Below are 25,201 nucleotides of genomic sequence, written 5' to 3'. Positions count from 1 at the left end.
TTGTTTCAAAGTTCATACAATGTGTTTGTTGAAGTCTGCAATACCTAATGTTTTGTGTTGAAATCCACCATCCCCCCAAAATAACTTGGTCCCAAAAGAAATTATGATCATATTTTATTTTTAAATGCTAAAATGGGTTGTTTGTACAGTAATTTTTTTGTCTGATTAATTTTCCTTGCCATTAAGCCATCATTCCACTGCATGGCAGGGTTTGGAAATCTCCTGCTTTTGGCTTTATAAATGCTGTATGTAAATTCTCATGTTGAACATGTCGCCTCCCAAATCCATGCCGATCATTCCCTCAAATCACTGTATTTATCTCTCCAATCAGGTTTTTGCTACTGCTACAGCATTGCAATGGCCCTAACCAAAACTACAAATGACATCCTCTGTGACCGTGGCCACTGTGCATTATCCCTTCTCATCCTCATTGACTTGTCTGCAGCCTTTGACACGGTTGACTACACCACTCTCCTCCAACACATCTCCACAGTTGTCCTGTTCAGTGGGACTGCCCTCATAGTTCCATGTTACCTATTTGATTGCATCTCCAACCCCCACACCGTTGCCTCTAAATCAAGGATCTATCCTTGGCCCCCTCCTCTTCCTCATTTACATGCTGCCCCATGGTGACATCAGCAGCAGACATGAAGTCAGGTTCCAAGTGTGCACTAGCTCTACCTCTCCACCACCTCCCAACCCCTCCACTGCCTCTGTGTTGTCAGACTGCTTGTCCGACATCCAGTCTTGGATGAGATGCCATTTCCTTCAGCTAAACGTTGCGGAAGACTGAAGCGACTGCTTTCAGCCCCCATCATGAACTCCATACCTCTGCCACTGATTTTATCCCTCTCTTCAGCCACTGCCTCAGACTGAACCAGACTGTTTGCAATCTTGACATCCTACTCAACCCAGGGCTGAGTTTCTGACCCTCTATCCTTTCTATCACAAAGATCAGCTACTTCCGCCTCTGTAATATCACCTGCCTCTGCCCTTGCCTCCCCCCGCATCTGCTGCTGAAACTCTCATCCATGTCTTTGTCACCTCCCAGGTACATCAGTTCTAATGCTCTCCTGGGCAGCCTGCCATCCTTCACCCTGCATAAAATTAAGCTCATCTAAAATTCTGCTGCCCGTATCCTATTCTTCCCCAAGTCCTACTCACACATCCTTGCTGACCTACATTGGCTGTTAGTCCCCAACGCCTCCGATTCTCATACTTGTGTTTAAATCCCTTCATGGCTTTGCTGCTCCCTATCTGTGACCTCCTCAAGCCCGACAACCACCTCCGTCCTGAATTCTCCGTTACTCTAACTCTGGCCTCTTGTGCCCTACCATTGGCAGCTGTGCTTTCAGCCATCTAGGCCCCATGCTCTAGAATTTCCTCCCTAAATCTCTCCACCTCCCTCTCCCACTTTAAGACCTTGCTTAGAACCCACCTCTTTGATCAAGCTTTTGGTCACCCCTCCTGATATCTACATCCATTTTTCTTTATGCCTCCGTGATGCGCCTTGTGACATTTACTTTACATCAAAGGCACTATTAAAAATGCAAGTTGTTGTAAGAGAGTTCTAGGTTTAGAAAAAAAAAGTACAAGAACACTTTTAGAAATGTGTTTTTCAGCCATTTTAGTAAGTATTTGCAATTTTTAATCTAGGAAATATTGTTTGAATTCAGTAAATAAAGTTGAATAAGGTATGGTGCAGTCCCATGCATTTAACAAAACAAAAACTGTTGCTGATATTTTAAGGATGTGTTTGTCGGTTTTATAACCAACCGTTTTATATCAATCTGTTTAAAATTTTCTGTGCTGAACTCCAGGCTTCTTGTGCAAATGATCTGATAACGTACTTATTTCTATTCACAGTGGAAGAGTCTGATATAATTGATCTTGAGAAACGCTACTGGCTGCTTAAGGCTCAGTCAAGAACTGGACGTTTTGATTTGGAAACATTTGTTCCTTTAGTTTCTCCACCCATCCATCCATCTTTAAGTGAAGGTAATGGAAGCATTTTGATGAGAGAACAATGTATACTGGGAGTGAGTTATACAACTGGAACCCAATTAAAGTCGAACTGTGGTGGCAAATGCTTTTGAAAACCTGAATTGGTTCATTCGATTTTATTGTGTAGATACTGTGAAGTCTAGACAAATGTGCATCAGATTCGAGTGTAACATTGTAATGGATTATTTGCTCATTATGTAGAAATACTAATCCAATCATAATATTTTTGATAATTTAGGCAATAAATAAAATCTACCACAATTCAGGTACTTAACCTGGAGGGGGAGGGAGAAGGGTGGGAGAGATGGAGCGGGTGAAGAGGCGGAGGACCAGGCTGGAGGTGGGGTGGAGGAGAGGGAGCAACAAGGGACAATGAAGGGGTACATGACATTAGGCAAGGACCCATTTCTTCACAGTGTGGTGGAAGGAGGGATGAGACGTTTCAGAGGGTAGGTTTTCGGTTAATGATGTAGAATGGTGCTGAGTTGATTTGGTTTGAGAGGTAAATGTGTGCCATGAGTTGTTTCTCAGTGGACGGGAGAGGCAATTTGCTCCTCATTAGGAGGGATTTGAGTTACTCTTCACGGGGGGCTTAATTCTGAGTGGGGTTGGGGGGGTGGCGGGCAAGCTTCAGATCAGCAGGCAACAGAGATTTGTTCTTGGAGGGAGAAATGGGATGGATGAGTTTTGAGTTCCTGGGTGGAGGTGTCGGCTTAGTTTGTTCTCGGTGGGTTGGGGGCAGGGCAAAGTTATTTTTGTCCTCAGCGGGGACGGGTTGTAAGGTAGGTTTTTCCTCACTGAGGGTGGCAGGATCTCTTCGCCTTCAGTCACGGGTGGGAAAGAAGAAAAAACTTTCATCTATACAACAGCTTTCACGACCTCAGGCCATCCCAAAGCGTTTTACAGCTATACTTTTAAAGTCTAGGCACTGTTGGTACTTAGGAAAACACGGCAACCAATTTGCGCACAGCAAGGTCCCACAAACAGCAATGAGATAATGACCCACTAATCTATTTTAGTGAAGTTGGTTTAGGGATAAATATTGGACTAGAAACAGGAAGAACTCCCCTGCTCTTCTTTGAATAGTGATCTTTTATGTCTATCTGAAAGAGCAGACAGAGACTCGGTTTAATGTCTCATCCAAAAGACGGTACCTCCGACAGTGCAGCACTCCCTCAGTACTTGTCTAGGGTGCCCTGATTTCTGCTCAGTGGAAGGTAGTTGCCAAGATTTCTAGACAGAACGGGGTGGGGTGCCACAATTTAAAGTGGGAGGTGAGGTTCAATTATTTTTTTGCTCAAAAAGTGTCTTGTCATCCTGTTTCTTAGTTTGGTCCACTAAGACCACTGAGTCACTATTGCACTTGTCTCGCTTACAATCTTCTACTTAAGATGCTGCATATGCTTCTTGCTTGCTCAGTGCCATGCTGTCTGCTCAGTTGTGGGAGGGGTGCATAATTCATTGGCAGGAGGCGTTCGGTATTTTCTGTCCCATGGCGGGGGAGGGGGGGAAATGTAGGCCAGGGTACTGTTCTTGCTATGAAAGGTTGCTGCTTGTACTTCTGATTTTCTGCATTCTTATTTTCTGCATTCTGTTTTGAGACTTTCTCTCTGTCTTAATGATAATTCCCGATTACACTACTTTAGTATATTTGCTGATGGATTCTTGCAATCCTGCATTTATCCACAGCAGATTCATATTGTTGACAGGTGAAGCCTTACAAATTCTGACCACAATTTATACTTTGCTTCCTCGTCCGATTCCTGGGAGAAGGCAATTGCAATATTTTTTTTGAAAGGGCTACTGAGGGTGCAGGGATTATTGAGGGTGCAGTTTGAGGCTATCACATAACTTTAATTGCTGTCCTATTGCAATCATGATGTGGAGATGCCGGTGATGGACTGGGGTTGACAATTGTAAACAATTTTACAACACCAAGTTATAGTCCAGCAATTTTATTTTAAATTCACAAGCTTTCGGAGATTTTAAATTCACAAGCTTTCGGAGAAGGAGAAAATCTCCGAAAGCTTGTGAATTTAAAATAAAATTGCTGGACTATAACTTGGTGTTGTAAAATTGTTTACTATTGCAATCAGTCAGTCAGTCAGTCAGTACAGTCGCAGGGCCACCTACAGGCGCAGTGCCTTAGGAATCCTGAGGTCACCAATCATTTTGAACACATCACAGATATTATACAGGGTCTAAAGTGGACCTGATTAAAGTCTTGAACTAATGCAAGTCCATAAAGATAAACTTTACTCTCAGTTGATATTTGATTTAAATGTATTTACTACATAAATCATGTGGAATTCTATGAGAAATACCATGGAAAGTCAGAAGATAAAATTCATATTAATGATATTTTACCTATAGTACTAAAAATATATCTGAGACTGTGATCTATGCAAAGTATTATTACAGTAAATATCCTATTATGGACTGTATTGTCAACTTATGTGGGCATCCTTTACAGGTTTATTCAGTGCTTTTGATGAAAATCGTGACAATCACATAGACTTCAAAGAAATTTCTTGTGGGCTTTCTGCTTGCTGTAGAGGACCTCTTGCTGAACGGCAGAAATGTAAGTTTTAGTAGATTGGACAGTTGTATAGTAGTTCAAAAGAAAGTTCATATGTTTGTGGTAAGTGGCCATTATTTTTGGAAGTGTTTGTAATGTAATTTTGTTCAATATTACTGAATATTATGTGGACATGATGTTTTTATAGAAACATGTTAATATATTTTTACTTTTTTAAATCTTAAATTAACTTGTGAACATTTTTTTAAAAACTGCTCATAGTTTAGATGGGTCACTACTTCTTTGAATCCAGCAAGCAAGAAAGAATTAATGTAGTGCCAATTAGTGCAGAATTAAGGACATTTTTTTTGCTATGGGTTGTAGAAACTGAATTGAGAGCATCCAATGTAATTTCTTACAAGAGGTTTGTAGCCAACAAACAGCCTACTTTCATCTATCAATTTGGGTTGGATTTAAACAAGACTGCAGAGGTGGAAGGCCAATATCTAACTTTCTGCCTATACAGTCCATGACCACCTGCTTAAATAATAAACTTTTATTTTACTTAGAAATATCTCTTGATGTTCAAGCTAAAGTTGGTAGAGTGATACCTCATGATGTGGAACAGGAATAATAGATCGAAATGGTATACTGCTTAGCTGAGTTATAGGACTGAAGAAGATGCTGCAAGTCATATTTTTAGCCTGTTCTTTACCACAATACAAGTGTAAAATCCAAATAAATATTTTGTCTTTACGAGTAAAAGTGTTTTGATTTGTATCCTGTAAAGATAATATAACAATGTTTCTGTAAAATACAAAATGCACATGATAGAATTAACAGAACAGATCAGTAATGTCTTTAAAGAGAAAAGACAGTTCGGGTGTATACCCTGATGAAGGGTACACACCCGAAACATCATAACCAATCTTTTCTCTTTATAGCTGTTACTGACTTGCTGTGTTATTTCCATTATTTTCTGTTTTATTTCAAATTTCCAGCATTTGCAGTTTTTCTCTTTTAAATCTTTTATGTACATTTTTCAGATTCTTTTCTGCTACATTTTATTAAAGAAAGGTGAACAGCTCTTTGTTTCAATAGTTTGTTTCAAGGTATTTGATACTGACCGAGATGGAGCTTTGTCTCGCACTGAATTAGAAGAAATGGTAGTTGCACTTTTGGAAGTCTGGAAGGATAACCGCACTGACAGTATTCCTGTAAGTAATGGTATCAATTCTTAAGGTTTCAAATATTCTTTTAATTAAAAAGTAAGCCATTAACTACCTAGAATATAGACACTAATTATTCTTTTTAGTGCATATATAGGTTTATATTTTTAAAAACTCGCAAACCACTGGCATTCAATTAACCAAATAAAACAACTTCTGACTATTTGATTTTCCCTTAAATGTAGCTGAGCATTTTTTTCTGCTGCTAGATCCACACACCATAGTCTGGTATGATGGAGCGGCGGGTAGGGATGGGTTTCCAGGGAAATCATGTGCTAAGTGCGCGCACAAAAATGTTCGTCGCATTTAAGTGGTGATATATCAGTCTGACTCCCATGACTGAAATATTGGGACAAGGAGTCCATTCTCTCTACTGAAATAGGCTACATTAATCAGACAGAGTATCAAATAGTCCATTAATTTATCTGGTCTGCCCTTTTCTTCGCTGCTTTTCAGGTTTCCCAAGAGGTACTGGTTGACATTTGTCGATGAATTAAAAAATAAATAAATAAATTACTGTCATTTTCAAGACTGTCACACAAAACAAAGGGAAATCTATGCTCATTAAGTCACATGGTAACACTAGTGACTGAGCCTATGATTGCTCGGCAGTTGTACAGAGGGCAAATAAAGCAGGCAAAAATTCATTCCCATTCAGCCCTGTTTGAATGCTTGAGTTAAAGTTTCATGCATGGAAAACTGCATTGTTAATAATTTTAAGCCAGAAAAAGCAACAGAAAAGTGCATAGTCAAATGCATAATTGAATACACTCTATGCAGCTACCATCTTTCAGGGAAGAAACCTGGGAGGCCGGTTAAGGTACATCATCAAGAAAATATCTGTAATTATACAGCTTATTTTTGCCTCCACTTCTTACCTCGCCAATGTGTGTTACTGAACTAGATTGCAAGTATGTCAGTGCAGTTCCATTCACTTTAATGAGAAATGGCAGTTTGGACCAATATGGGAACCAATCAGTAGCACCCAACAAAGGTAGAAACAACTACTAGCTAGATACTGCTGCGTGCTTGACCCTAAAGGTCTTTCCAGGGTCAGATGGCTCTGGATTACCCCTAAATAAATCCAAATTGCCAACTTACCAGAAAATGAATGGAGCTAATATGGGATACATGAGGGTTAGATGCGAATGAAAGCTTTTTACTCTGCCTATACAACGTACTTTGACCCACAACCCTGGAAGAGCATGCAGTGCTGCACAATTCTGAATTTTTCCATTTCCCACATCAACCATCTTAGTGATGTCTGAGCGAGATTGTCAATTTGTTCCAACTTGTTGGCATGTTTGTACTGTCAGCTAGTGCGTTAGCCCTAGGGAATAGTTTTAATTTTAATCTCATCTCTGGATCTGAGTTTTGACTAACTTATGGGGCCCGATATCAGCACCCGCTATCGGGTGCGTTCCTGGCGGGGTGGGGTGGGGGGGCTCTGAAAATCGGGGAATCCCGGAGTGGGTCGGGAGCCCGGCTCCAACCCGCCCACTTCCGGGTTCCCCACAGACGCGCCGACGTGCGCGCGCAGCCCCCCACAGGTGGGACTCTTGCATGCAATTAAAGCCGGCGGGGTGCCACTTAACAGTATTTATATTGCTATTTCAGGTCATTAACAGACCTGATTAAGGGAATATGTCAGGAGGGGAGGGATTTTAGAAACAACTGGGACTGTTTCCCGTACTGGGGGAAACACTCCCAGTTGAAATGGACGTGTTGCAGCAATCAGCCTGTGGCAGCTGCAAAGGTCCATTTGACAGGTGTGGGGGGGGGGGGGAGACCCTCACTCATTGCAGGAGGCCACTCTGTCACTTGGGACAAAGTTTGGCCTCCACCACCCTCCTCCTGACAATCAAATTCACCAACTTGCACACTTACCCCGGGGTCCAGAGACATGTACCTACCTTGCGGACCCCCTCAGATGTACATCTTCCGGATGGGGCCCGCCGTAGCTGCAGTCATGACCTCGGAGGGCGAACAGTATCACCAGCCTCGCCGGCCAAGCCGTCCACCTCTGACACGTGGAGCTCCACAACACAGTGCTGTGACACATCCACCTGCACAGCAGGAGGGAGGGCATCCGCAGAGAGATGCGTCGCAGAGGGCACTACCCTCGCCACAGGGTCCACAGACCGAGGCTCAGTTTCCTGGACCTCTCTGAGCAGCAGTGCACACGGAGGCTCAGAGTCACTCGACATTTGGTCGTGGACATCTGCAGCCTCCTTCATGCCGAGCTGCTCCCGGCTGGCCCGAGCACCATCTTCTTACCTGTCGCTGTCAAAGTCACCACTGCCCTCAACAACTTCTCCTCCGCATCCTTCCAGGGTGCCACCGGGGACATCGCCGACGTCTCTCAGTCGTCTGCACAAAAGAGCCCTGCAAATACACCAACACCCACTCTGCAGTGACACAATGGGTGGCATCAGGTGTGGGTCTTCATTGTGATCCTCAGGAAAGGGCATTATTGCACAAACCAGACAAGATTCACAAAGACGTGGCAGTAATGGTGCCAATATAATATGTGATGTGAGTTGATCAGAAATTAAATAGAAGTAAAAACCATGACAAACCTTCAAACACCCTTGTGCATCTCCTTCATGCTCACAACACGTTTGTCTTACGCTTCCTACTGCACATATGTGATGCATGCGCTGTGGCTGCAGCACAGGTAGTGGCAGGTTGAGTGAGGCTGACCGTGAAAGAGATGCATGAGAAGGTGAGTATGGGATAGAGCGATGAGATTGTATGAGGATTGGGTTGAGTGGTAGTGGCGGGATGAGTACTGGCGAGGTGAGTAAGTGCAGGTAAGATGAGGATGAGGTTTGAGTGGGTGTGAGGGGTGATGTGACAGAGTAGTGTTGGCAGTGCAGAAGGAGATGTGGGGTGGGGGCGGTGACGTGGCAGACGGAGTGTAGGGGAATGAGTAAATGTACTCACTTTGGCTGACCTACTTAGGTCCTTGCAGCGCCTCCTGAACTGTATGCAGGTGGGCAATATGTTGGTGGTGCAGGTGACCTCCTCTGCCACCTCGAGCCAGGTTTTCCTGGTGGCATAGGCAGGCCGCTTCCTCCCGCCCGCCGGGAGGAAGATCTCTGTCCGCCCCCTCCTCCTCACCCCATCTAATGATAGCTGGAGTGAAGCATCATTAAACTGGGAGCAGCCTTCCTCCTGGGCTGCTCCATGTTGTAATGTTTCCTATTTGTTGCAGCATCTGTCAGTGGAGGACTGCCCCTTTAAACAGAGCTCCTCCAGCTGACAGACCTTACTGCGCATGCGCAGTCCGCCCGACCCACAGCTCAGCAGTGGGGAACACGGAAGACCAGGTAAGTGGATCCAATTAGGCTGCGATCGCGCGCGGGGCAGACTGATTTCACCGGGCGCGTTACCCACGTGCCCAGTTGCCCACCCCCCCCCCGCCGCGAACCCGCAGCCCTGGTAATATCGAGCCCATGGTGTTCAGAAGGATTTTATCCCTAGTTTTAATTTAGTCTTTTGTTCCCAAATGGTAGTCATATTTTAGTTTTATTCTTGAGAAAACTTTGTCGAAAGTTTAAATTTTGGTTTCCATATTTTTAGTCTTTTCAGGAATTTCTTTTCAAAATGTTTCACTTCTTTCACAACTCAAGAAATATTAGGAAATAATAAATTGATGCTTGACTGACCAATAGACTTTATTCATCCATTTCAATTTCCAACATCTGCTTCAAAAGTTGTGGACTTCTGACTAGTGTTTTAATCCAGAAATTATTTTTACTTTTAGACTTGTCTCTTGAATTTTAGTTTAAGTTTGTCTTTGTAAGAAGTATGGTTCTAATTTTAATTTAATTAATGAAAATAGAATAATTTTAGTGAACTATTTTGCTCCTTATTTAAAAACAACACTGTTATGGACCCATTCCCACAAGGAAAAAAGGTTGAGATTGCCTAAACTATGACCTTTGCATTGATCTGAGAGGCATTTAATCCCATCAATTTGAACTGCATTTGAGTCCCAGTCCCAGAGATGAAAGGATAATGTTTTAACCAACTGCAACACCCAGTAACCAATGACTTTGATTTTACTCAAGTGTTTTTGCTGGTCTTCATGCCACCTTATCAGTTATTAGCTTGAGAGATAGAAAAGCTGGTAACCATCCCTTGAGTCTCCAATAATGCCTGCTGTCTTGCCTGTGGAGCTGTCCATGACACTGTGTGAACTCAAGGGGCAGAAAAATATAAGGGGAAAAATTAGCATTATCAATTAAAACAATAAAAGGAGGAAATTAAATAACATTCAAAGCTCTTCACCCTTCCCCATGGAGAAGAACTGGGCCTTTACTTGTCAAGTTTCCATGGTATCTTCCCTTTCTCATTAGCACATCGCTTTCATGCTACACCACCAGGACACCCTTGGTGTGCATCTTACAAAAGTTTTGTATCTGCTTGAAGATGTCTAACTCAACTGTTTTCAAAGCTTTTTTCCCTTTCCTCAGGAACTGCATATGGGGACATCTGACATTATAAATCACATCTTAAAGAAGCATGACACCACTAAGGTGAGTCTTTCTGGAGTATGTGTTTTGTGTTGATATCAGAGTTTTGCAGGTGATCTTGTAAATTGTCCAAGGAATTTAAATAATTATTGTGATCTTTTAGATTGTGCTCCAGTTGTATGTTGGAAGGTTGCTGTCAGGGAACAGCAATGTGCTTCTACTGATAGAACAGATGTTGACTTAAGTTTCCAGTTAATCAACAGTGCCCTAGTACTTCAGGATTTTCTTTATAATGACAGTTTACCAGTTATTAATGAAGGAACTGTCCTATGATAACACTATTTAATACTAACAGTTAAGTATGACGAGCTAAGTTGAAATTTGACATATTAAGCAAATTCAGGACTGAACTTCATATAGAGTGATTTAATACTTGGAATGGTCTTCAAGGTAGGGTGGTAGCGACCAACTCAATCAAAAGGGAGTTAGATGTTGTGAATTGGGGAGCGGTGGGGGGGAAGATAGTAGCTTTCTGTGGATTGATGAGCTATATGTGCCGCACGGCCTCCCTCATCTGTACTGATGCATGTTCTACTCTGAACAACTTTTGGAACAAATGGATACTTCTGAGCAGAAGATAACATTGTTTTGTCTTTGCTTTCTTGCCATTTGTAAATAATTGTCTTTGTAGCTTTTAAAATCTGTTCACCTCTGTTGATTTTGTTTTTAATCTAAAAGTACTTGCATTTACATAGGTCCTTACCATATCAAAATGTTTCAAAACACCACACATTGAATTATTTTTGAAGTCCAGTGACAGTTGTCATTTAACAAATGCGGCAGCAGTTCTGGGCCAGCAGCACCCAACAACCAGTTACTCTGTTTTAGATGTGGAGGAAGGAAGGTTAGCCAACACATAGAAAAGATTTTGAGCAGTGGTATCATATCTTTTAATGTCTACCTGAACTGTGAAATGGGACCTCGGATTTAGCACCTCAAACTAACTAACTAATGAAGATATTAAGCCTGGTGAATTAACTGGGGGGAAGGGAGGAGGAGGAGGTGAGGTGGGGTGGGGTGGGGTGGGGTGGGGGGTTGGTGGTGGTCCTGAACGAATTCCAGTCATTTGTATGACTGGTGATAGTTGATTTTGTGATTCTTCCTCAAGTGATCGACCAAAAAAACCATGTCTATATAACTCAAACGAAATAAATAAGAAGTCGGTCATAGCCACATTGCAAATGTGAATGGGCTCAGCTGCTGCAATTGCTGGTTTTGTTATGATTTTATTTCACAGCTAGTATATGGTTCAGTGAGAGACTCAATAAGATGTTAGTTTTAGATACACAGATATGGGACCAGCTGGGTCAAGTGATAGTTTACCTAATGCTTAAAAATCAAAGTAATACTCTTAGATGGATAAGAATTACATTTTTAAAATTCATAAAAAAGCCATACAACATCTTTTTTTTAAAAAGTCTTTTTTTGTATGTGTAAAACATTCAATTGATATAATATTTGGGTTCTGTGGGCTCATGTTTGCCTTTCTCAGTATCAGTTTTCTTTGAAATGGTAAATGGTATTATGAAGGGTTTAATCACCATGGTTTTATTTTGCAAAATGTTTCAAATGCTATACTGTGGTTTTGACAAGCAAGGTGTAGAACTTGGTGCAAATGCTGAGTATGGCAAATGGTCCATATTATATATTTTTTAATAGAGCTGACATAGCTAAGAAATAGTACAGAAAGGCAACATATATGGCACCAAGACAATGGGAACTGTGTTGATAATATGATATATTTAAGTTTGTGTTTTCTAGATATTTCAACTGACGCTCCAGTTAAAATAAATTAGTTTAGTGCACTTAACCCTAAAACCTGTTGCTAATCAGTTAGGTGGCAATGCTGCAATTGTTACATATTTTATGCCTTAGTAAAGATGTTAAAAGTCTGAGAGTTTTGGGTATGCTTATCCCCTATTTTAAATGTAATTTTTGCCCTTTTTAATTTTCTTTCCCTCTCCCGCCAACACGTAAATACTGCACATGCAAAATTCCCCCAAGCTATTTAATTAATTCATGCCACCCTTGGATCAACAATAAACTTGAGTGAGTGTGTCCTGCTATGCTGCCATGAGAAAGCAACTGACACCTTTCCTCAAAAGCTGGTTGAGAATAAGAGCTGAACATGTGATGAAACATGTCCGACATGCTACCACTGTATGACATAACATGTTAGAGCACCTATGTGTAGAATCATTATGCTGCCCTTTGTTCTGAATATTCCTACAGTCAATGCATTTGCTCAGTGTCTTTTTTGGCATTTGGAAAAGAATATATTTAGTGAAGTCATTGATCTTGCAGACTTGGATCATTATCTTTTGCGATGGTATGGGAGGGTGGTGGTTGTTAGACTCTTGTACCCTTTGACTTGGCTCACATTTCCCTTCCTTAGAGGAGAGGAAGTTGGGGGGTGGGGAGGAGAAATGCTTGAGTCGTGTAAACTTCCATAGAGTAATCTATTTTTAAAAAAATCTTGATTGTATTGAATCTTTCAAATTACTATTGCTTTTTTAATTTGTTGTGCTACTCATTTCTGATTAGAAAAATGTTATTTTGAATATATAGATTGTAGGCAGTTGATAGATGTAAAGCATTGACATTTCAACCAAGATCTTAAGAGTATTTGTACATTTCAAGTTTTTTTAGCAAATTATTTTCCCAACTAATGACATTCACAAACAGCCCAATCACTACTAGAGTAGGGTGTCCAACCTTTTGGGGCAGGGGGGCAATTTCCTGTGCCACATTTAGCAAGTAGTATAATTAAAATGCTTTTGGATCAGGTTGAATTATGATTAAACACGTGCCCAACACAATCACTTTCTTTTCTAATAAAACATATCCACTGGTATTGAAGAAGCATTTTCGCACACTTCCACAATTTGTGGAACAAGAGATCTGATCTTTTTTTTACGGTAGAATATTTGTACATTTATTGGAAAACCATTTGTTATAAGACACAGTCAGTTTCTTATTGCATGCTCTTGGCTTGCTTCTGGTTTGGCAGGTCATTTACTTGTGGTTCCAACTTTGTCATGACCAGAGAATGTCTTGCAGATACTCATCAGTGAGCCTTGAGCACAAGGGAGATTTCTGTAGGTTCATTTGTGAAAATGTTTCTTCACACGCAATGAATAATGACAACATGCGCTGGGCATGACACAGCAGGCCTCCAAACTCTCTGGCAGGTATGAATAGAATGTCAGCATAGTCATTACATCAAACCTGCTCTTCAACTGATCATTACATTAAAGCTCCATTTGAATTTCTGTTGCGGCACTCTAATGACAGTAAAATGGTTTCTAAACATCCATTTCCGATCTATTGTGGAAATGGCTGACAATCCTAACAGCCATAGGCAATAGATATTTTCAGCTCCTTTTCGAAGGCAACACAGTTTTGGAAGTACAACAGTGTATCGTGAGCCAAATGGTTTTTGCACAGTCTTAGCTCAGTCTCGAAAGTGTGCAAATGGCTGAACAGTTGTGTCACAATCTAGTTAGCCTCTTGTAACTTCTTTCTTTTCTTCCCTCCACCATTGATGGCCATGCTTTCAACTGCTTAGGCCCTAAGCTCTGGAATTCCTTCCCTAAACCTCTCCACCTCTCTCCTCCTTTAAGACGCTCCTTAAAACCTACCTCTTTGTGGCACGGTGTCAAATTTTGCTTGATAATCACCTTTGTGAAGCACCTTGGGATGTTTTACTACGTTAAAGGCACTATGTAAATGCAAGTTGTTCTAACTTTGAGTATATTCAAATGGCCTGTAAAATCTACTAGAAATCATCTATGATTCATCAGAGTTCTGGCAGTGCTCTTTTCTGCTTCATGAAGAGGTGTATTTCATGGTGCAACTTCTCCAGCCGATTTCAAAACTAGTGATGCTTCAAATGTTGCTCAAATGAAGTTGACAACCAATCCCATGATTGGTTGCAGACTGACTAATCTGCCTGCTAGAGCCCCTTGCTGCACAAAGTAGTGGTGGCTGATGAGCTGGCTCAGTACACCTGGAAGATTAATGACAACAATGTATTCAATGTTTCCATTTCTGTCAATAATGGTAGTAGAGAAAATAGCAAAAGTCAACATGTAGCTTTATGGGCCATCTTCTTCACAAGTGCATTGACTCTGTCTATCCTCTGAGCATGGCTGTAACATCATCAATGGTTAGGCCAACAAGCTTGTGACCATCTCTTCCTTGCATCTGTGTTCCACAAAAAGGTCAAGGTCCCTTCCTGTAACTTGAAAGATGCAATCATATGAATCTATTTTCTTTTCCTTGGAGTTCCTGCTGGCAAGAAAGGTTATAGTTTTGAAGGGAGACTTGAGAAGAGAGGGTTCTTTTCATGAGCTGAGAAGCTTGAATGGTAATCTGATGGAGATCTTGAAGATTATGAGGGTTATGACAGGCTAAATGTGATTGGCTGTTTTCATTTGGTCTGAGATGGTAGAGAGGCGCACAAATTTAAGATAATCACAGAATTAAAGAATTTAGAAAAAAATTCTTTATTTAAAGAGTGGTCTCCGACACATTGTTTTGAAAAAGAAAAATGTTACGTGGAGAAAAGCACTGATACAAACTTGATGGCTTGTTTTTGTGCTGTAACGTTCTATCATTCTAAGTTAATGTTTCCACTTTTCAAATGTGAGTTTAACTTTCTTTGTTCTGGCTTGTGTTTTCCTTGTTTCCTTTGGATCAAGATATTCTCCCATTATTTCATTGGGTGCCACACAGGTCAGAAATTAAATATTGTTCCAATATGTATAAGCTCATAGAACACTGAGTTATGTGTCTTGCGCAGCGTAGTTTCGACTATTTTCTACATTGCAAGGACCAAGACTAAGTAGTGGATAGCCAAATGTACAAAACCATCCTACGTTGTTTATGATTTTGGAAAGGCAGCGACCATGAGCAGGTTAATGATCATGGCTGTTTGCTAGGTATATTTCAATCACAATCCTATTGATAGCATGTGAAAGGCTGTCATATGGAACAGTGCTTATACATTTATGGAACATTATCGTCTTGATTTAACTACAGCATGCGACTATTTTGTCAGATTGGTATTATGGCTGCTAGACAGAGGCTTCCCCCTCCTCTTAGAGTATACCAAATCAGTGCAGATTTAAGTGTATAGAGGATACTGAGTGAAGGATAACCATAGATGACCTACCTTTATGATTGTATTCATTCTCTAAATGATGTCCATCTTCTACATACCACGATTGCGCATACCACAATCCAATCCATTTGTCCTGCAGGGGTGTAGTTTTTGAGGGGCTTGTATTAAACAATTAGTAACAAGTAAAGTTCAGATCAAAACCAACTGGTGAAATGACCAGAACAGTGGGTCTTATTCAGTATGGGTATAGGAGACCACATTTGGCATTTTTATGTGCATGCTCAGCACATGGTTTCTCCAGGACATGTTAAGCCAAGTTATACTACAATTTATGATGGATACATGGTTCTTCAAAGAATGAAAACAACCCTACAAGGTAGATAATCTTTCTTTCCATTACTTCACTTCTGTGTAAATAAAGAACATTTTTTTTCAAACATCCCCATTTGTTTTGTATTCAGTACACTCCTACATTTCTCCAGAATTTTATTTCTCAACTAATTAACAATACATATACTTCTCCTGAATCCTTCAGTCTTTATATGGCAGTAGCATATTACTTTGTAGTCTTTGTGTTAGCCAGAATACTAGATGTGTAAATTAAATACATCTCAGACGACCTTGGGGTACATTTGTTTCTGTAAACACCAATAATGTCATATATCACCGTTAGCCTTGACAGTACAATAAAAAATATGAATCTATTAGAATACTTGTACAGCTCAGCCAAAAAACAATCAAAATTGGCGGGAATATACTTTCTCAGCAGCAAGGCACAGTTTGATCTTGCAGCGTGCAATTAATTTGCATTTTTATAGAATTTTGTAGGAAGAGTGGCGGTGAACACAACTTGGTAACAATGACAGCAAAACTGTCAAAAGGATTAACTTATTTTTCTTGTTTTTTTATATGTAGTATTCAGAACACAATGTGTAGGCAATTTGGGTTAGGTTAGTAATAGCATTTATTCACAAAATTGGGATTTTTTTTGTTCCTATTGAGCCAAATAATATATGTAGTTATCCCTCATTTTAAAACCTGTTTGCTTTGCAGATTCATCCTGTTAAATTCTTAGTTATTGTTTTTCGGAGTGTTCAGAAATTATATGTAATCTAGGTGTAACCTAAAATCTCTTTTGAAGTCACTGCATGTGTGCTGCTATTCTTTGTGTCCTGTAATCTTCATTAAAATGGATAGTGATGAGATATAGAGCAGAAATGGAGCAGTGCTATCCCTAAACTCAGAGCTAACCTATTTATTTCTGTTGCACTTCCTAAAGAAAGGTCCATTTGTCTAAGTTTATCTAATGTTCTGTTTGTTTTAACTTTTCTCTCAGCACAGTTTTAACAACATATTGCATATTTTGATTTTGTGTGAAATATTTATGCATCTTGCATCATTTTGGACTACAGTGTTCCCAAGCTACTATGGGAACACACTGCATGTTCATTATAAGAAAATTTGAAAAGCTTGTCATTGAACATTTCACAAATTTAGGATTACATGGAGATCATGTTGAATAAAATGAAGCATGTAAAATGCATGATGGTGGTTAGAAACACTGTCCTTCTAACTATACAAGAGTTTGCATCCTGCCGTGATGGGTGAAAACTTTGACCACTACTGTTTGTTTGGTGTGCATTTATACTGAAATATTAGCTGCTTTTATATTGGCCTTGGAAGGGTGTTTGCATCAGTTTTTGACACACAGATCCCACACACCCACAACAACCCCATTGTAAACTTGCTGGATTCGCTGGGACAACCTGTTCAGAGATGTGGTTTAAAAAATGCATAGATTTTCTTGGCCAGTCTTGGCGAATCCAACAAGTTTACATTGGAGTTGCCACTGGTATAGAAAACACATGCATTGGGACCCACCTAAAGGGACCCCTCTAAGCAATATGGCTTTAAGCATCGCTGCTCAGTGGTGTTCATTTTGCAGTGGCGTAAACTTTCAGTGGGGTCACAACCTGATTCTGGACAGAAGCTGTGTGAGAGCTCATTAGGGAGGTCGTCTCTTAGTGCTGGGGTTTGTCACTTCATGGAGTATAATTTTAGTATGGTATCAAATCTGGTCCCATGGATTTCTCTCAACATTTTAAATCCATCTAAAGTTGAGAAAGTAAGGACACTGCTGTCTATGCGCTCTCAGTATTTAAATTGTAACTTTTGGGAGGTAGGCTCTGTGCATGTATATGAGCGTGCATGCGCTGACCACTCCTAGGCAGGAGAATTCCATTTGGATACAGACAGTATAAATGAGGTACTGCCCGGCTGGAACTGATACTATGGTATAAGTGCACCATGAAGCTTTTAATTAAATCAATCACAAAGTAGCTGATCATCCAACAGCGATTCTACAGTTTTGCTAATTGATAGCAAAGATATATGAAATTAAGTTTTCCATCTATTCAGTCGTCAATACGATTATGGTGTAGAAGGTGATTCATTTTTTCACTGTCCTTTATTTTTCATCTTGATGGATACACACAAAATATGAGCTTATACTTACTTGAAATTGTTGTAAAGCTTCCAAAACAGAAGTGACACCATTGTCAAATGCTTTACCTAAACCACAGTATTACGTCAAAATCCTTTCTAATTTTGTTTCTCGATTTTTCTCCCCTTCATTCAGCAAAAAGGGATTTAAACTTTATTTTGGTTAACCTGTACAAAATTTCTGAGCTCTTAAAAGAAATTCCTTTTTTAAAAAAAAAGGATAGCTGTCATCTGCAAAAATGATTAGACCTAATATGCTCTGTCTCTCCCCATTTGTTTGTGTTCAATAGTTGGCCATTGTGAAAAATTACTCTTTTAAAACCTAAGAATTAAAACCCGAGAATGTACATGTTGCCTACACAAATGTGTTTTTTGGTATCTAATGTTGTATTATGTGATAATTGAACCTTTTTTTCTAATTCAATGACAGATGGGACATTTAACACTAGAAGATTATCAGATATGGAGTGTAAAAAGTGCTCTGGCCAGTGAGTTTCTTAATCTCCTGTTTCAGGTTAGTGCGCAAAATGTTTGCTAGCATCGAAGAATCACAATGTTTTGTTTATCTTTCAGGTTCTCTTGAAATATTTTTTCCTTTTGTCCTGTTTCCCTGATAACTTAGGTGGTCAGTGCATAGTCCACTGTGGTACTGAACCAAACAGATGATCAAGCTGATAGTGTACAAACCCTTTCTCTACAGATGGTAATTGAACAGCTATGTCTTTTCAAATTTTTCTCCCAGGTTTGATCCCTGTTCTATACTGAGATGCTTGTTCTGGGCCAAACTAATATTAGGAGTGAAACAGTTGGCCTCAGCATCATTGGGCTGGGATGGAAACTAGCCTGAGTTTCTGCTCCTGATTGCTATCCACAGACATTTTGTAGAAAATATGCATCTGTGAATGCTGGGCAAGGACAAGATCAGGGTTTCCCCATAGTATCCGCAGACTAGGCTCACACATGAAGAATAGCCAAGTAGATGCTGCACTGGAGGGCAGACCACACATGAGTGACCTTAACACCCCCCCCCCCCCCGCCTTCTGACGAGACAGCACCTTCAGGAGAGGAGGCAAGAAAAATTATTTATTTTCTTTCTAATCTGTAGAATATTTAGTGCAGTGTTGTCCAATATGTTAGCCACTACCCACATGTGGTCAATTGGGAATCCAGATGTGGCTAATTACATTTTTGATTAGTAAATAAAAAAATGAGTAATAGACTCATTGAACATTTGATCTCAACACTCAGTCGCAAAGTGTATGCATGTGTACTCTAACCTTTTTGTCCATTTGTTGGTAAAATGGTAAGAAGAGTAGCAGCATGTGAGAGTGTATTTTGATTGCTGTGTGTGCTTTTTTCCTACGTTGCTGCTTATTGGTTATCTGCTAAAATGGTGAGAAGCTGTCATCATGGTTAGCTCGACCAATCAGAATAACTGCTCCAAGCCAGCGAACGAACGCAAGGCCAACCAATAACGAGCAGCTCCAAAGGGGCGTTTCATGGCAAAGGGCAAGCAGCATCCAACCGTGTTCTGGATGGAGAGCGGGGGTGGGTGTGGCGCGTCTTGAGAGTCCATATTCTCACCAATCACTCTATGAAGTCAAAGTACCGCTCGCAACTGCTGGACAAATATCTAGAAGCTGCACTAGGATGTGCTGGTCTGATAATTTCATGCCAGAATTTCAAACTTTGGTGAAGGAGAAGGACTGCAAAGTTTTGCTTGTTAAGTAAATATACCCGTGAAGTACATTAACCTGCATTGTGTGTAAGGCGTCTTCTACTAAAATTAGTGCATGTGGCTAAAACGGTGTCGCCGTAGCCATGCCTGTGGCTAGTCAGCGATTTCTACTAGACAACGCTGATTTGTATAAAATAATCAGAGTAACCAACTTTTTACCAAACTCAGTGACTGCTTAATACTCTTAAAGTTTCTTTTAGATGTTTGATTGTGACTATCAATGTTTAAAGAAAACTCTATTGAGTGGATTGTGGGATGCATGTTACTTGTACTGATAAAAACTGGTTGCTCAAACTCCATTCCTACAAGGTCTGCACAATAAAAATTCTGTGTTTGGTCCAAGTGCACATGTGCATCATGTTTCATGCATATGTTTTTGATTTATTTGAAGAGGAACATGAAAAACTAACTTTAAATCATTCTCTTTTAAGGAAGACTGACAATACAATTTTGGAGATTTTCCTAGTGTATTTGCAGTCCAGAATCACTCTTTTAAAATGCCTATTTTGACAAGATTATCAGCATAGTGTTATGAGTATGACTGGAATATGTATGAATGGTGCAAATTACTGTCCAGTTTAGGTACAGATGATAATTTGCCCATGAGTGTGGTAACAATAAATTTGTAAGTGAGGGTGTTTTTTCCATTGGCCTTCACAAACACTGAACTAAAACAACAAAAGTGTTCAAAAACAATTGAATAATAAATGATAGGTTAAAAGGATACAGTTGAGTAAGTTGAGAGAGGATATTGAACAGTTAGTTCATTCACAAAATGTAGGAGTGTCTATAAGCTCTGAAAGACTTAATTGTCTTCTCAGGAGAAGACAGAACATCATCTTTTTCTGAAAAATAGTAAGATGCTTGGCACAGTAACAGTGATCTTTTCCCTTTCTATCTGCAGATATGCCACATAGTTCTTGGTCTAAGACCAGCCACACCAGAAGAAGAAGGCCAAATTATCAGGTACATAACTAGTACTTCATTGACAGTGAAACTAGTAGTTATTGGAGCCTCCTGCAACAATGCACCATTTTTATTTTGTATTTTAGAAAGTTATTTACTGTTAATATTAATCATAAGATTTTATGCTTGAAATACAGAGTTCAGGTTATTTAGCGAATTAAGGAAACCTCATGTTAATTGGAATTCTACATTCAGTGGAAGTTGGTCTCTATAGAACATACAAAATTGACGGGCAGGGAAAGACCTGCTAGTCCATCAAGCCTGCCCACACTCATGGGGGGTGGAGCATCATGACTAGACACTTCCCACCCCACAGCAGCCATTTAATCTCCTGGGAAAGGCAGAAAAACTGAGGGCCAATAAGGGAAAAAATGCTCTGGAAAATTCCTCTACGACCCCCTCAGGCGATCGAAACCAGTCCAGAAGATCATATGGACCAAGAGTTATCTATAAAGCCACTTACCTTCTATATGATGCAGTCTCTGCCCCAGTGAAGAACTGGCCCAGCTCCCTCTTGAAGACATGCAGAGAGTCAGCACCCACTGCACCAGCTGGCAATATATTCCAGAGGCTCACTACTCTCTGGGAAACGAAGAACTGCCTAACATCCAGCCTACTCTTGCATAGCTTAAACACATGTCCCCATGTCCTCCCCAATCTGTTAAACTGCAATAATCTATCAATAGGCACACTATCAAGCACTATCATTATTTTATAGATCTCTATCAAGTCACCTCTAAGTCTACGCTGCTCTAAAGTAAATAGACCGAGGTCCTTAAACCTATCTGAGTAGCTACGCTTCTTGAAGCTAGAAATCATTCTTGTAGCTCCTCTGGACCTTTTCACCATGTGAGGGGACCAAAACTGGGCACAGTATTCCAGGTGGGTTGTATGATGACAGATTAGTGTCCGTTGATTTATACTGCATGGTTCTATTAATACAACCCAATACTTGTTTAGCCTTAGCAACAGCGTCTCATATTAGTATAAAATTAATTATCTACTATCTTATTGGAGGCACTAATGGCATTGTTAAAATAACATGCAATGTAATTATGTACTAATGCGTTATATTACCATATGACTTAGGCTTGTTACATGTGAGAAACACCTTATGAACAATTGAATGTGGCTTGTCATCGATAGATTTTGTAAGATAAAGGTTAGTTTTGGGGTTCTGCTTTTAATTGTATTGCGTTGCTCATTTTATATACATCTTGTATCTAGTGGATGGTTGGAAAGAGAAAGCAGACATGGTCTACAACCTGGACATAACTGGTTTCTGATTTCAGTGCAGTGGTGGCAGCAGTGGAAGGATTATGTGAAATATGTGAGTAATTACCAAACTGTTTTTTTGTTTGCTAAAAGATCAGACTAGAGGACACTGCAGATTTGTTAGAAGCAAATCAATCATTTTTTTAAAAGCAAGTAAGCTAGCCATTTCATCTGGAGCCTAAAGCTTACAAGCAATTTATTGACCTCCAATTATTCTGAGGAATTAATTTGCACTTCTGAATAACTGCTCTCTACTGGGAGCATTTGAGCAGTAGCCTCGTCCTTATAAGCTAGTTTAGCAGCTAAAGATCGCAAATGTGCTCCATACCACCAACTAGTGTGCAATACCATAGTTGGCTGGATATTTACAAGTATCTGCCAATCGGCAAACTTACTTCACCAACAGTAATGAACATAACATAAGAAATAGGAGCAGGAGTAGGCCTTACAGTCCCCCAAGCCTGCTCCGCCATTCAATCAGATCATGGCTGATCTTCAACCTGAACTCCACTTTTCTGCCCGATCCCCATATTAATTGATTCCCCATGAGTCCAAAAATCTATCTATCTCCGCTTTGAATACACTCAATGACTCAGCATCCACAGCCCTCTGGGGTAGAGAATTCCAAAGATTCACAAACCTCTGAGTGAAGAAATTCCTCCTCAGCTCAATATTAAATGGTCAACCGCTTATCCTGTGGCTATGCCCTCTAGTTCTAGACTCTCCAGCCAGGGGAAACAACTTCTCAGCATCTACTCTGTCAAGCCCCCTCAGAATCTTATATTTCAATGAGATCACCTCTCATTCTTCTAAACTCTAGAGAGTATAGGCCCATTCTACTCAACCTCTCCTCATAGGACAACCCTCTCATCCCAGGAATTAATCTAGTGAACCTTCATTGCACCACCTCTAAGGCAAGTATATCCTTCCTTAGATAAGGAGACCAAAATGTATGCAATACTCCAGATGAGGTCTCACCAAAGCCCTGTACATTTGTAGTAAGACTTCCTCACTCCTGTACTCCAACCCCCTTGCAATAAAGGCCAACATACCATTTGCTTTCCGAATTGCCTGCTGTACCTGCTTGCTAACTTTTAGTGTTTCTTATATCAGGACACCCAAGTTTCTCTGGACACAAATATTTAATAGTTTCTCACCATTTAAAAAATAGTCTGTTTTTCTATTCCTCCTACCAAAGTGAATAACCTCACATTTCCCCACATTATACTCCATCTGCCACCTTATTGCCCACTCACTTAACCTGTCTCTATCCCTTTGCAGACTCTGTGTCCTTCTCACAGCTTACTTTCCCACCTTGCTTTGAATCGTCGGCAAACTTGGATACATTACATTCGGTCCCTTCATCCAAGTCATTAATATAGATTGTAAATAGCTGAGGCCCAAGCACTGATCCTTGGGGTACCCCACGAGTTACAGCTTGCCAACCAAATGACACGTTTATCCCTACTCTCTGTTTTCTGTCCGTTAACCAATCCTCTATCCATGCTAATATATTACCCCCAACCCCATGAGCCCTTAACTTGCGTAACATCCTTTTATGTGGCACCTTATTGAATGCTTTTTGAAAATCCAAATATACTACATCCACTGGTTCCCCTTTATCTACCCTGCTAGTTACATACTCAAAAAACTCGAATAAATTTGTCAAACACGATTTCCCTTTCATAAAGCCATGTTGACTCTGCCTAATCATATTAGGATGTCCTAATCGCCCTGTTACCTCTTCCTTAATAATGGATTCCAGCATTTTCCTGACGACTGATGTCAGGCTAACTGGCCTGTAGTTCCCTTTTGGTCTCTCCCTCCTTTCTTGAATAGCAGGGTTACATCTGCGACCTTCCAATCCTCTGGGACCATTCTAGAATCTAGAGAATTTTGGAAGATCATAACTAATGCAGCCACCTACCTCGTTTAGAACCCTCGGATGTAGGCCGTCAGGTCCAAAGGATTTATTGGCTTTTAGTCCCATTAGTTTCTCAAGTACTTTTTCTCTACTGATAATTACTTTTAAGTTCCTCAGCCTCATTAGCCCCTTGGTTCCCCACTATTTCTGGTATGCTTTTTGTGTCTTCTACTATTTCCTGATTTCCCCATTGTAATTTCTCCGGTCTTAGCTTCTAAGGGACCAACATTTACTTTTGTTACTCTCTTCCTTTTTACATACATGTAGAAGCTCTTATAATCCATTTTTATATTTCTCGCTAGTTTACTTTCATCTTCTATTTTCTCCCTTTTTATCAATTTTTTGATCGTCCTTTGCTGGTTTCTAGAAAGCTCCCAATCCTCAGGCTTACTACTCTTCTCGGCAACGTTATAGGCCTCTTCTTTTAATCTAATACTATCCTTAACTTCTTTAGTTAGCCATGGATGGATCACTTTTCCCTTGGAGTTTTTATTTCTTTAAATGTTTGCCATTGCTTTTCAACCATCATATCCTTCAATTTAATTTCCCAATCCACCTTAGCCAACTCGCCCCTCATACCTATGTAATTGACTTCAGAATTTATAGCCTCTAGGCTTTGTGGCCATCTGAAACACAACTCCACTGTAGCCGCTGAATACGGTATTGTAACTACATTATGTAACACTCATGTCCTTAAAAATACATGGTTTCAGTTGACTTGCTGTGAGCAACACCATGAAAAATGTGCTAGTTTTGTAGAAGTTTTGCTTTTTGGTTCTCCTTCTAAGAAAATAAACTGATTCGTCAACTGTGCTTGCTTTTAAATTCTACAGTATTATCCCTTTAATTGTACGAAAGCCCTCTCCAATTTCCTTTTTTCTTAAAAAGAGTTTTCACGGTACATGTATTTATGCTTTGATTATGAACAGAAAGAAAGATAAATGGATGGAAGAATGACCCTATTTTTAAATTTCTTTAAGCCTTAGGATAAGCTCTTGTAGTACAGCAAAGAAAATGTGGCCTAGTTGCCTGACAAAACAATATACAAATAAATAGGTTGGAATCTATTTCCACCCTAAGTTATTCATGTAACATTATTTAAGCAGATTGGGTTTACATAAATGATTTGAAGCTAATTAGTACATAGTCTTGCAACTAAGGGGGAGATGATATATAACGTTCTCACTGAGCAAATGCATCTTTGAGATCATCTTTCACTTCCCATCCCCTCCACACACCACAGATTGGATCCCACAGTTAAAATCATATGGTTTACCATAGCAGTTTTTAGCTATAAAGTATTCATTCACTTGTTGATATATGTTAAATAGTTGTAAATAATAAGAACACCATTTACACAAACAGACAGCTTGGACTGA

At 40.1% G+C, this 25,201-nt stretch overlaps 1 protein-coding gene across 2 annotated transcripts in view; it reads left to right on the top strand.

The window, feature by feature from the left end:
• usp32 (ubiquitin specific peptidase 32) overlaps positions 1-25,201 on the top strand; it is a 169,313-nt gene that overhangs the window by 103,172 nt on the left and 40,940 nt on the right. For both annotated transcript variants that reach the window (XM_068008208.1, XM_068008207.1), the window contains exons 6-12: positions 1,867-1,998; positions 4,478-4,585; positions 5,624-5,739; positions 10,233-10,295; positions 18,350-18,433; positions 20,562-20,623; positions 21,851-21,953. In XM_068008208.1, coding sequence (XP_067864309.1) covers positions 1,867-1,998; positions 4,478-4,585; positions 5,624-5,739; positions 10,233-10,295; positions 18,350-18,433; positions 20,562-20,623; positions 21,851-21,953 — 668 coding nt within the window. The remainder of the gene's footprint in view (positions 1-1,866; positions 1,999-4,477; positions 4,586-5,623; positions 5,740-10,232; positions 10,296-18,349; positions 18,434-20,561; positions 20,624-21,850; positions 21,954-25,201) is intronic.

Source organism: Heptranchias perlo, chromosome 28 (genome assembly GCF_035084215.1).
Source record: "Heptranchias perlo isolate sHepPer1 chromosome 28, sHepPer1.hap1, whole genome shotgun sequence".
Classification (NCBI taxonomy): domain Eukaryota; kingdom Metazoa; phylum Chordata; class Chondrichthyes; order Hexanchiformes; family Hexanchidae; genus Heptranchias; species Heptranchias perlo.
This window is presented reverse-complemented; position numbering and strand designations above follow the sequence as displayed.